General features: G+C 38.1%; 1 protein-coding gene and 1 pseudogene across 7 annotated transcripts in view; one reads left to right on the top strand and one right to left on the bottom strand.

Moving 5' to 3' along the window:
- Positions 1-13421, bottom strand: part of Dcaf6 (DDB1 and CUL4 associated factor 6) — a 121425-nt gene that overhangs the window by 97760 nt on the left and 10244 nt on the right. For all 7 annotated transcript variants that reach the window (XM_076941523.1, XM_034512807.2, XM_034512806.2 and 4 more), the window contains exon 2: positions 864-925. Coding sequence is in view for 6 of the 7 variants with exons in the window: in XM_034512807.2 (XP_034368698.1) it covers positions 864-925 (62 nt within the window). In the remaining variant the exon portion in view is untranslated. The remainder of the gene's footprint in view (positions 1-863; positions 926-13421) is intronic.
- LOC117716659 (small nucleolar RNA SNORA17) lies at positions 8624-8738 on the top strand (annotated as a pseudogene).

Raw genomic sequence — 13421 nt, forward strand, 5'->3', positions numbered from 1 at the left:
CAATGAGGCAGAGGGAAAACAAGAACACAGTATTAGCAGAAAACCATTTCAATGGTGAGGAAAAATTCTAATGACAGCTAAATTTCTAAGAAGGAAGCATAGACTCTAGAGATGTGAGAGTCATAAAACCCTCATACAAGCAACTTCAGTAGAGTGAACAAAATGGAAGCTTTATGAGAAAAATGCCCATGGCCTTTAGACACCACAAAACAAAACCTTGCACACACTTTTCTAAATTAAAAAATATGCTGGGGCAAAGGTGTGTGTGTGTGTGTGTGTTTAAAACATACTGTATAAAATGTGTGTGTGTGTGTGTGTGTGTGTGTGTGTGTGTGTGTGTATGTGTGTGTATCTCAGGCTGGCCTTGAACACACTACGTAGCTGAGGATGACCTTGAATTCCTCCTGATCCTCTGGTCTTTTTCTCACAGGTACTGGGATTACAAATATACACCCAACACATGTTAATGCTTTAATTCAAAAACTTTATTACCACCATCCACCAACTCCTTTGTTTCTTTTTTACTCTTTCTTTCTCCCTTTCTTTGCTTTTCTTCCTTCCTTCTTTCCTTCCTTCCTTCCTTCCTTCCTTTCTCTCTTGGGGGTAGGAAGGTGGGTGGTGGCAGGGTCTCACTGTATAGCCCTGGCTGGTCTAGAACTCATTATGTGGGCCTGGCTGGCCTTGAGCATTCCTGCCTTGGCTTCCCAGGTTCAAGGATTAAAACTGTATGTCATTATACCTTACCTATTTTCCCATTCTTAAAAGTCATTTTAATCCATTCTAGGAATGTTAGGACATTTCATCAGAAATTTATTACAGACATTATTAAAGCCATTTATAGTTAAGAGTTAACCATTACTTACACAGCCATCATGCACATTTAAAGTTGCTTCAAGTTTTAATCTTTGGATAAATTCTCTTCTTCCTGTTTAAAAAGAAAGAATTCAATAAATCATACAATCGTCATTGAAATTAAGAGCCTACAACCTGACACCTGATTCAACCTCTAATTTCAAGTCTACCATTTATAAAGTGAATATTAGACAAATTGACCCTCTAAAGTCTACTTCCTTATTAACGTAACTAATTTACAAAAGACAACATAGCATCTGAACCCCAGTAAATTCTTGTTTCTTTATCTATTCACTTTACAAATAATGTTCCAGATAATGTTCTAGAAACTAGGAATACATCGCCCTTGGGCAATAAAAAAGGCAATAAAAGGTGTATCTGTCATAAAGTCATTTAGTAGGAAAACAAAAAATAAAGGGGATAAGAGATGGGGCTGGTAGTTGTGTGTGTAAAGTTTTCAATTTTAAACAGTGTAGAAAATAGTAATAATAAGATGCACCAATTTTTAAAAAGGTTTCATACATTTTTATTTATGTGCATAAATGTTTTATCTGCAAGTATGTATGAACACTGTGTACAAACTCAGGTCCTTTGTAAGAACAAGTGCTCTAACTGCTGAGCTATCTCTTCAGTCATCAAAATTTTAAACAAATATATAGGAGAAAATATATAAGAAAAATCAGCGTGGATTTCCATTAAGAGCAAAATAGTTTAAATGATACAAAAATAAATTTAAGTTCCTTTTTTGAAAAATGAGAAATATCTCCCTCTGAGAAATGAATCATCTTTACCAAAGATAGGCCAGAAAGCATGCTTATTCAGCAGCTGCAATGAAAAGTGAATTTATAACAATGAGCCCTAATAAACTGAATAATCAGCCTGATGAGTTACCAAAATTATACTAAATTCTACACTCTGTCATGAATGACAAGCTTCTGTGTCACACTTTCTTGCCATTCAAAAAAAAGATCCTCAAGTTAATTTGTTTGAATTCTTCACTTTAGGTTTCTTGTTTGTTTGCTTGTTTTGTTGTTTTGTTTTTGTTTTCAGACAGGGTTTTTCTGTCTGTCCTGGAACTCATTCTGTAGACTAAGCTAGCCTCAAACTCAGAAATCCATCTGCCTTTGCCTCCTGAGAGTTGGGATTAAAGGTATGTGCTACCTCCATCCCTTCTTTTATATTTTTAAGTGTTATGATGGCTAGGTATAGGATAAACATACAGATTTTTAAAATTTATTATAGGTGTTACCTAGGAGGGATTTGTTCTGTGATCCCTAAATTTATTTAAAACAAAGTACAAAAATTCAGTAGTTTAATAAATTCTATCATCCCATTGTTCATCAACACCCCTTCCCTACCCTACCAGTACTAGGGAGTGAACTCAGGCCCTAGTGCATGCTGGGCAAGATTATCTCCCAGTGAGCTATATTCTCAGCCTATAACTAGGCTGAATTGCAGAGTCCTTGTGCAATGTCACTTGGTCACATTTCATTTGCTACAAAAAATTATAAATATAAAATTATAAATATTAATGTATTCTGTAGTAACATTCAGTAATTTTTAAGCTCATAAGCATTAAATATTTTATGATTCTGAGGATATATATATTTATATGCACATATGTATATAAGATTTAGAATGGGGAAAGGGTTGACTATAGAATTCCATGTATTTTAAAAATAACAATAGGTCATGAGGCCAAAATTATTACCTTAAAATGTCTTTTTTCAGGAAAAAAATGTTTAAGTTAAAGGATAAATTATATAAAAACCACTTGAATAAAAACAGTCTAAAAGTATTTGAGTAGAACCAATAGCTTTTCCTTTTTTGCTTCACAGAAAGACCAGATCCCTGCACTAGTGACAAGACAAAACAAAACAAAAACAAAACAAAACAAAAACAAACAAAAAACACCCTTCACCTGTTTTAAGCATTTTTTTAAATTTCTGTGATGCTTTAAGTATTTATTTGTAGTGGTCCTTTTAAAATGCTGACTTCATTACTGTCCTTGTTTCTAAAACAGTCATCTTGCCAGGACACAACTTTTTTTTTTTTTTTTTTTTAAAGGTAGCTTAGTTTACCAAAATATATCAATGGTATATTTCTTACAGCAATAACAGCAGCAGACATTTGAAAATATAAATTTAGGTCAGGTGGTGGTAACACACGCCTTTAATCCCAGCAGGAAGGCAGAGGCAGGTGGAATTCTATGAGTTTGAGCCCAGGCTGGTCTAAGGAGCAAGTTCTAGGACAGCAAGGGCTACACAGAGAAACCCTGTCTTAGAAAAGAGAGAGGGGGAGGGGGAAGGGAGGGAAGGAAGGAAGTGTGGAGGACAAACAGGAAGCTTTTTAAAAATAAATTGGGATGTAGTTTTTCTTAAAAAAAAAACTTTCATACCTACAGAATGTATATTTTAAAAGTATAAATGAATCTTGAATTAGCAAATTTAAAGTGTAGCAGCCATTTAAAAACTGGCTTAATGTTTTTCTAAATATTAAAGTATTTGATGTAACCATTTCTATACATATTGGTAAACAGAACATCCAGGTATTTAATTTGAAAGCACATGACTATAAAAAACAACTATTTTTATATAAGATTTTTATCTTTTAAAACTTTGTGAAGGAAATACCAGAGGCTGTGCAAAAGGTGTATGTCATGAATTGTGTAGACAAAGTATCTTTTTTCTTCCTTTTGTTTGCTATGTCATATATATTACATTAAGTGACTATAAATATATATGTTTTATTAAAATATAATAATGTCATGCTATTATAATTGGTTTTAAAGATAAAAAAACTAAGAAATTCAGTATCTTAATAAACCACATTGCTCTACTGTTCTTTTTTTTAACTCCCTGTCCCACCCCACCCATGTATGCTAAGGGATTATCTACCACCAAGCTATATTCTATGCCTATAATTAGCTTTTGAATCTTATTTTCAGTTTTTTAAATAATAAAAATGTAGGAGACAAAAAATTTTTTTAAATCATTTCCTCTTGGCCAAAGGTAGGTTTGGTAACCTATCTGAATAAAAGTAACAAGGTACTCAAATTAATAATATGATAAAAATTACAAGTAGTAAATGCTAAAATATTAGAAATAATTTTCTAAAAATGTAAAGTCTGAATTTAAATCTAGCTATAGCTATTTTGATCTAGACAAAGTGGTGGTAGGTCATAAAAATATAGAAAATAAAATGAGTTGTTCTGTAAGCGCCCTCACATAGGAAATATGTACCCAAAGGCTGGAAGCAGGACATGATACTGTTAAAGAAATAGTTCCTGAATGATGCATTTGTATGAATCTGGACACACACTGATGGTGTTATCTAGATATCCCACAAAAAATGTGCTTTCAGAAGCCAAAACCAATCAAAAAATAAGCTTCAAGTTTAAAAACCTGCATTATTTCATATTAAATTAAACTCTTTTGAACAGTATTAAAAATTACACATCCTTAGATAATCAGTTTCTCCTCCCTCCTATTCCTCTTTGACCCTCTCTCAAGAGTCAGTGATCAAGTCCATGACCTTACAACCACTCTACCACTGAACCTTTCCCAGCCCCACCATTCCTTCCAAAGCCAGAGGGAAAGGATCAACACACAACACTGTAGGCAGTATGAGTTTTAAATTCATGTTGCTCTCCTTGTCTCCCAAGCCCACCTACCATCTCAGAGAAGTCTGAGATGTGGTGTATATAATAAATGGGTTTAGATTACAACTGAAGAACTGAGCTGAGGTCTTCTGGAAGAGCTCTTAACCACTAAGCCATCTCTCTAGCCCTGGAAGGTGAACTTTTAATTTGAGTGGCACCATTCTGTGGACTTTGGTCTTAGACTTCATGAAAAGAAAGCTGGCTGAGCACAAGCATTCATCTCCCCTGCTTCCTGACAGTGGATACAGTGCACCAGCAGCCTCAAGCCCCTGACACCATAAGCCTCCTGGCTGTGATGAACTATTAACTGCACCAAAATCAATCCCTTCTCCCTTAAGCTGCTTTTGTCAGGGTATTTTATCACAAAAGACAGAGAATAATTAATGCACCTAGAAAACAGCCTTGTGCAAAGGTTCATTTACAATCTTATTTTAGGCAAAGACAAAGTACCAATGGAAGAGGGCATAAATCATCTGTCTTTAAAGAGTGGGGAAAGGTACCTTTCCAGCTCTACAACAAAGTTTCCATTCAATAATCAAAAAGAAATACATGGTTACTATGAACTATTTTATCTCAGTTAATCTAAACCATGTTTCCCAGAATTCATTCAGAGAATGAATTCTATCATTAAACAGGATAAGACAGACATATTTACATAAAATTTGGGAAGATGAAAGTAAAACACTATCAGTATTGGATTGTGTCTACAGAAGGTTGGAGCAGATACTCTCAAAGCACACAAATGTGGCTAGCTGTTGACGCACCTTGATGAAATGGCACAACTAGTCCTGTAACTGTACCATTTTCCTGTGCAGCATCTTTTCTTCAAATACTGGGCCAACTGTACACTCAAATTAATAGCAAAGGACATGTTTTTCTCCTACGGAATGTCCACATTGATTACAGTCTCCAATCTAATTAATGTCTAGCAGTCTATTTCTTCAAGAGATCTAGCTCATGCTTGCAAATGCTTCTACATGCTTATAAATGATTCTATCATTAGACATGATAGACAGCCATGTTTATATAAAACTTGGGAAGATGAAAGTAAAACACCACAAATATTGGTATTCAGTATTCAAGATTGTCCTTGTTTCCTTCCACTTTACACTACCTTCCCTTTCCAACTGTGTTAGAGGATGGTTTTGTGCACTGTGTATTCAATGCTGATTTCTATGCCCAGACATCTGGTTGCAGTCCAGATGATGGCATGGTCAAACATCTCCAGTCTCACTCAATGTTACATAAAAATTGTTTCCATCACTTCTGGTTGGTTAATAAAGTGTTTATCAGCCAATAGCTGGGCAGGAGAATAGGGCAGGACTGCCGTCTGATCCAGTCAGGGGGTCTCAAGGAGACCAGAGAGAAGTGAGAGAGAAGATGTGGAAAAACCACATGGAGAGACCAGGATGATTTGCCTTGAAATCTCGATGAGAAAGCAGCCATGAGGCTACACATGGACCAGAGCAAATTAGGGACAAGACCAGATAGCAAATAACAGGACATTTGGCTGGGTAGTAGCACCTAGTTGGGTTAGATCAGAACCTGCCCAGCTTAGTGTGTGCAGCTTGTTAGTAAAAAATACCAGGTCTCCATGTCTTTATTCAAGAGCTAAAACAGGCTAGAGCTGGCACAGAGCCGCCCTACAGTTATTCAAGTACAAGAAGAACAGAGAAAACCCCCTAAGAAATATTTTTACACAACTGCCTATCCTATATAGATGTCAAGTCCCAGAATCAGATACAAAGAGAACAACTTCACCAAAGCTATTCAATGAGTTCCCACAATAATAAGAGCAAGACTCATCTTTATGTGTATGCTTGTACTAGTAGTGCTGGTTAGGTTTTGTCAACAACACAAATCTTAAAGAGTCACCTAGAAAGAAACCTCAATTGAGGAGCTGCCTCACTCAGATTGGCTTGAGGGTATACACCTATGTAGCATTTTCTGAATTAAGATTGATGTAGGACAGCCCAACTCATTGTGAGTGATGAAACCCACTGGCAAGTGGCTCTGGCTGTGTAAGAAAGACACTCTGAAAGTAAGCTAAGGCATTTGCCATTGTCTCTGTTTCTCTTTATGACAAACTACAACCTATAAGCCTGTCAGAACACAGTCCAGGAATAGAGTTGTGCGAAGAGAACTATGAGTGCTTGTGAGAACACTCCAAGAAAACAAGACAAGAGCCTTGTGACCTCAATTTCTTCAAAATATGGAGCTGTTCTTGGAATGTGTTTTTGTCCTCCTCCCAGATGTAGCAGGTAGAACTGAGTTTACTTCGGATTACTCAGTATTGTTTGCTGTTGGTATTAAATATTTAAACCATCCTTTATATGTTTCAATAGAAAAACATGTTTTTGCCATGTGTAGCTTGTCCTTATGGTTGTATACAGCTCGACCTCATGAGAAATTTACTCAGGTGACCTTTCTTAACCCTCAAGAGTATTAACTGTCTGATGCTCTGAATAAAGTTTATTATTGCATGAGACTTAAGTCTGCCTCACTCATTAACTCCATTCTCCTAGGTCCCACTGCCTCTTAGAGCAATGACATAAGCCAAATAAATGCTTTCCTCTTCAATTTGGTTAGTGTGCTATCACAGTAACACGAGGCTGTTTCTGTGGTTGAACCCATACACATTAAACACCTTCAGTAAGCTTTGCATGGAAGGAAATTTTCAGCCTAATAAAGAATACTTATTAAAACAAACAAACAAGAAATCTATAACTTACACTGTATGGAATAGTAAAATCAGAAACGAGGCAAGAATGTTCATTTTCACTACAACTATTAAAGACAGTTTCGCCTATGTAATAATGTAAAAAAATTAATTTTAACTTTTAACCTTTATTTTAACCTTTTATTTTTTATTTTTTTAGGTTTTTTTTTAAATGTCTGAGTATCTACCTATATGTATGTAGGTCTGTCTGGTGCCTGAGGAAGCCAGAAGATAGTGCTAGATCCCCTAGGACTGGAGTTACAGAGGATTGTGAGCTGCCCTGTGGGTGCTAGGAATTGAACCCAGGTCCTCTGGAAGAACAGCTTGTTATATTAACTGCTAAGCCATTTTACTAGCCCACAAGAAAAAATTTAAAATGCAGATTGTGTAAGGAAAACATTTTCCTATAGGAAAAGAATATCAGCATACAAATTCTTTAGAAATATTTTTAAATATTAGAGTCACCTAAAAATATTTTTAAATATTTCAAAATCTTGAGAAATATTTTTAAAACTCCTTGAACTACTAATATGTGAGTTGAGTACAGATCAACAGAAGCAGCTATTTCACTGCTATTTTGCCTAGGTAATTTTGTTGGACTGGCCTTCAACTAGACATAGCTAAGAATAACCCTAAACTACAGATCCTCCTTGTCTCTACCTCCCAAGCATGAGGATTAATACACCTGAGCCACCTTAACTAGCTATGCAATCATACTTTTATTTAGTAACAATGAACATGTGAAAACTGAATTTAAACCTGAAACTATTCACAACTGCACCAAAGAAAACTAAACTTTTCATTTAATCATAAACATAAAAAACTCACATAATGAGATCTATAACTTTATTAAAGTCCTAAATTAATGGATTAACACATCATATTCCTAGAGTACAAGACTCAAGATAATAAAGCTATCAGTTTCCCCAAATTCATCCTTAAGTCCATCAACAACTGTCAAAATTCCAGCAATGAGTTTGGACATATGAATAAGCATATATAACAAATGATTTTGAAAAGGAGAAATAACTCTATCCTGATGTTAACACACACTGTGGAACTATAGAAACAATACTATATTCTCAGAGGGACAAAAGAACAAATAAGAAAATTCAGAATCAGATACATTTTATAAAGGAAAAAGAGCCTTTTAAATAAACCAAGTGAGATACCCATAGTACAAAAATTAATTTTGAACTGAACTTTACATCTACAAAAATTAACTCACGATGAAACCTAGATTGAAGTACAAAACTGTAAAATTTTAAGAAAAACTCATAGTAAAAAATTTTTCAGGATCACTCATGGTGATATAAGAGTTCTTTGTGGCATGATACTCAAGTGCAATCCATAATAAAAGAGTGATAAACTGGAAATCAGTTTATTGCACCCCTGCCCCTAGAGGCATTGCAGGTATGGCTGCTGCATGGGGCAGAGAAGAGAGAGGCTATGTCTATGTTCAATATTCTGATCTATGAACATCTGAATGATGAGTAGCCTAACACTGAACAAAGCAAGCCTGAGACAACCACCAATCCTGCACCCAGGCAGACTGCAACAGGCTGCCAGGATGAGAAGCATGATGGAATTATAAGAACCATGCCTGTGGGCCCTGGGAAAAGAGGTCAGGGACAGTGATCCCGAGAAAGACAACCCTCAGAAGGGGTCCCTTGGGCTGGCCAGGGGAGGAGCTAGCTCAAGATAACTACCAGCCCAGCACCATGGGGCCTGGACAGAAAGCTAGCCAGAAATGACCACCAGTCTGGCATCCCACAGACCTTGGCCCAGCACCATAATGCAAGAGTGCACCACAACACTCCTGGGACAACCTCAGATAGTCAGAGACCCCAGTGGCCACTAAAGGAAGCAAGCGGTGGAGAAATGGAAGAGAAACACAAGGATGTGGGTACAATGAAGAGAGGCAGAACCGGAGACTGAAGGGTAGTGAGGAACAGCCTGATGTGAGTAGCTGGTGATGTCATCTGGGATTATGGTAGGGTCCTGGCCTGGGCTGCCACTGGGGACAATGTCTGGGTCTATGAAACTGCAGCAGCAAGGCTCTGTTACTATCAAAAGCCAGGCAGACACCCTTTGGTCTGGGCTGCCATCCAGGACATAGTGGTGTTTGAGGACTGTGCAGAACTGGCCCCATTCTTTACCTGGGCATCATGGGAGAGCTAGCTTTGGAGGCATGAAAGCAAGAGAACTGACCCCACCCACATTGAGGGAGTTTTAGCTGAGCCAGCCGCAAGGGTACCAGTGTGAGAAAGCTGGTCATACCACTCATCTCCCCTGCAGTGGTAGTGGCTTGGATAAAGGAGAAACACCTTTGTCCCTCACCATCTGCAGCAGGCAGGAGAGCTAGCCCTGCCTGGGGTCATAAGATCAGGAGAACTGGCTTTGCCCATACCATGCTGCAGCACTTGGGAGAATAAGTGCTCCAGGGTCCTGCACCTCACATGGGCATACAGTAGAGCTGGCCCTGTGAGGAGCTGTGTGTGGAGGCTGCAGGTGAGCTGTCCCCTCCCCAAGAAGGTCATCAGCCCAGGAGATCCAGCCCTATCTTTGTTCTGCTGAGTGGTGGCCTGGAAGAGGGAGAGATGTCTTCCTCCCCTCCCTCGTCCCTTGCCATCTATGACAAGTGGGAGACCTGGTCCCAGGGTCATGAGAGTGGGAGAACTGACCATTTCTTTCACCAGCTGCAACCCTCAGGAAGATGGACCCTGTACCTCTCCTGGGCAACGGTGTGGAGCTGGCTCTGGTTGGGGGGGGGGGGGGAGGGTGAGGGGTTGTTGGTGAGCTGGCCCCAGGGCTGCAAGAGCCAGTGTGAGAGCAGGAGAGCCTGTGGGCTGATCAGCTCAGGTATCTCTCAGACCCAGATCCAAGGCTATGAACTGACCCACTCCAACATCTATCTACCCCAATGATGAACTGCTAGAGTGCATGAAGGGACCCATCTTCAGATCCAAAACTACAGGATCTCCATGACACAGGGCACCAACAGGATATACAAGAGAATCTCAGTGAGGTTCCAGTATTGGTAGAGTAGCGGAAGCCAGGGGCCTCCTACCAGGCCAACTAGTCACTGTAATGACCATTTGCAAGTGAGGAAGTGTGGACAAAGATTACACTGTGGGACACACTGTGACTGACATACCACAGCTTCCTCATGAGAATGTTTTTCCTCTTTTGGGTAAAGGGTAGGGATAAGGGGAGCATAGAACTGGGGTGCATGATGTGAAATTCACAAAGAACCAATAAAAAGTTTTTAAAAAAACAAACAACAAAAAAGCTCCTATAACAGAATAAAAGAAATGCTACCAAAAAGAAAAGGAAAAAAGAAAGATGTATGTAACCAAGAACTAGTATCTAAAATATATAAAGAACTGTAAAAACTCAACAACCTCAATGCTGCTGCTATTGCTCTAACACTATGCACAAATCTGGTGCTCACTCCCTCAGACAGCAGGTAAACAAAAGGTTTATATCATGACTTGTACAAAGCTGACTGCCTACAAATCCACCAGAGGGCAAGCATACAGGGAACAACTGCTCTCCACCTCAGGAGTAATCAAACTTCATCATTTCTGGCCTGGAACAGCATTCTTAAGATTGGATGCTATCAGAAGTTCCTATGTCCATTGACCTTCCAGTTCTGGTATGAAAAATCATCCAGGACTTCAAACACATCTGCACTTCCAGCACACAACCACTAGTGCTTTACAGGAAGCAAGTGAGGTCTATCTGGTTGGTCTTTATAAAGTTACCAACTTGTTATGCTATTCAAGCCAAGTAAGAGTAAAGATGTCATCTAAAACATTGCACATAAAGAGAACGTGCTTGAGAATCTATTGTGGGGGCTAGAAAATAGTCAACCTGGTAAAGACATTAGGTGCCAAGATTGATAGCTTAAATTTAATCCCTAAAAACTAACAGAAAAAAGGCAAGAACTGACTGCAAAGTTGTCCTTTGATTTCTGTACACATGGTACTGCGCATGTACACATGACACACTTTTTTTTTGAGACAGGGTCTCACTGTATAGCTCTGACTATCCTGAAACTCACTATGTGTTGGGAGCCGCAGTGCCAAGATGGCGCGGACATCCTGTCCTCCCACTTGTAAACAACTGACTGCGCAGGTGCAAAAGGCAAAAGGCGCGCCAAAGTCACTGCCCATTCCGGGGCGTAATATGGGGTGATGAGTGAACAGCCAATCAGAAGTGAACACGCCACTCTAGGGTATATATAGCAGTGCCTTTCCCAGGCTTGGGGTCTTTTCCGCTTTTGCTGTTACAAGAAGTAAAGCCTCGTCTGTAGTGATACCCGATTACTGCCTCCGTGTCCTTATTCGCGGGCGAAGGGGACACAGAAGAGGTGCGCGGAACAACTATGGAGTCCATGCTGGCTTCAAACTGGACAGATGCTCCTGCCCCTGCCTCCCAAGTGCTGGGATTAAAGGTATGCACCCAAATACCTTTATTCTTAACCCCAAATTAGAAAAAAATCCAACTATTTAAAAACAGAATAGATAAATATTTATAGTCAATAATAAAAAGGAATTATTGCTGCATATAATTTAGATGTATTTCAAGACAATTATGCCAAGTAAAAATGAAATACTAAATATCTGAAATACTAAATCATCATTTATAAGATTACACACATTATGTGTCTATATAGTATTGTTCTTCTTTTGAGACAGGTGTATATTTGTCCAGGTTGGTCTCAAACTTATGGAATTAAATAATCCAGCTGCTTATTCTCCTAGGTAGTTTTGAATATAGTCATGTGCCACAATAACCAATATAGGACATCTTTGAAGTGACAAAACTCTGTGTTAAGAACAGAGTTGTGGTTGTCAGGATCACAGTAGTAAAGAAAGAGTAGAAAAGGGGTGGTACAAATGATCCATGTGGTGGGATTTTATGCTTTAACCACATTAACCCATAATTAGTAAACTAAAATTAACTTCTTCTGGAAATGCGGCCAGCATGTTCTATTATTTCTTATCACTGCATATAAGTCAAATATTTTTCTTAAAATGTAGATGATTTTTAAACTTAAAAAATATTTACCACACAAAAAATGCCAAGCCCAGATGTCTTCAATTATTTAAGGAAAAAGTACTTTCAACCTTATACAAATTCAGAAAACCAGACCATATCCTACTCATGGAGCCAACATCATTAGTATAAAAGCTAAGTACATTAAAACTATAAACTAGCTAAACTAGCATCTATGAACAACAGCTTAAAACTCACTGAAACTTAAGCTAAAACATAAAAAGGATAATTTGCTATAATAATAATAAGAGCCCAGAAAGTAAATACTGGTTCAAATCAATCCAAACCCAAATTTAATCAGTGAAAAAAAAAATCAAAAACTTCCCTTTTAACGTTATTGTTGCTGTGTATGTGGTGTGCATGGGGGCAGGTCTATGCTATGGTGCACATATGGAGGTCAGATAACTTTATGAAGTTCTTTTCTCCTCTTACTTCTATGTGGGTTATGAGGACTGAACTCAGATCATCATTGGGCAGCAAGACCTTTACCCATTGTTCCATCATGCCAGCCTCCAAATAATTTCTAAAAATTGTTTGTATTTACTGACTTTTTAATTTTTTTCATGTTTTGATCATATTTTCCCTATACCAACTCCTCCTAGGTCCTCCCCATCTCTCTACATCCATCATTTTTCTCAAAAATAAAATAAAATGTACAAATACGAAACCAACCAAGCAAGAATACACAAGGAACATGAACCTGGATTGTGTTGGCCAGCTACCCCTGCACACGGGGCCTTCCTGAAGTGTGGCTGATACACATACCTAGTGTCACTCCATTAAAGAAAAATGATTTTCCCTTTCCCAGTCAGTATCAATAGCAAACAGCTTATTGATTAGGGATGACATTTTGTCCACAAAAAAATTTTCTGATAAAAATAGAAAAGTCTGATAAAAGTAAGTACCCAGTTGTGATCAATATCTCAGCAATCTAGCAATAGAAGACTTTCCTAATCTGAGGAGAAACTACAAAAATCTATAGCCAACAACACACTTAACAGCCAAAGACACTCGTTGACATTTGTAGTGTAAGCTGAATAAACCCTTTCCTCCTCAACTTGCTTCTTGGTCATGATGTTTTGTGCAGGAATAGAAACCCTAAGACAAACACAAAACAGCAAGTCT

Source organism: Arvicanthis niloticus, chromosome 10 (genome assembly GCF_011762505.2).
Source record: "Arvicanthis niloticus isolate mArvNil1 chromosome 10, mArvNil1.pat.X, whole genome shotgun sequence".
Taxonomy (NCBI): domain Eukaryota; kingdom Metazoa; phylum Chordata; class Mammalia; order Rodentia; family Muridae; genus Arvicanthis; species Arvicanthis niloticus.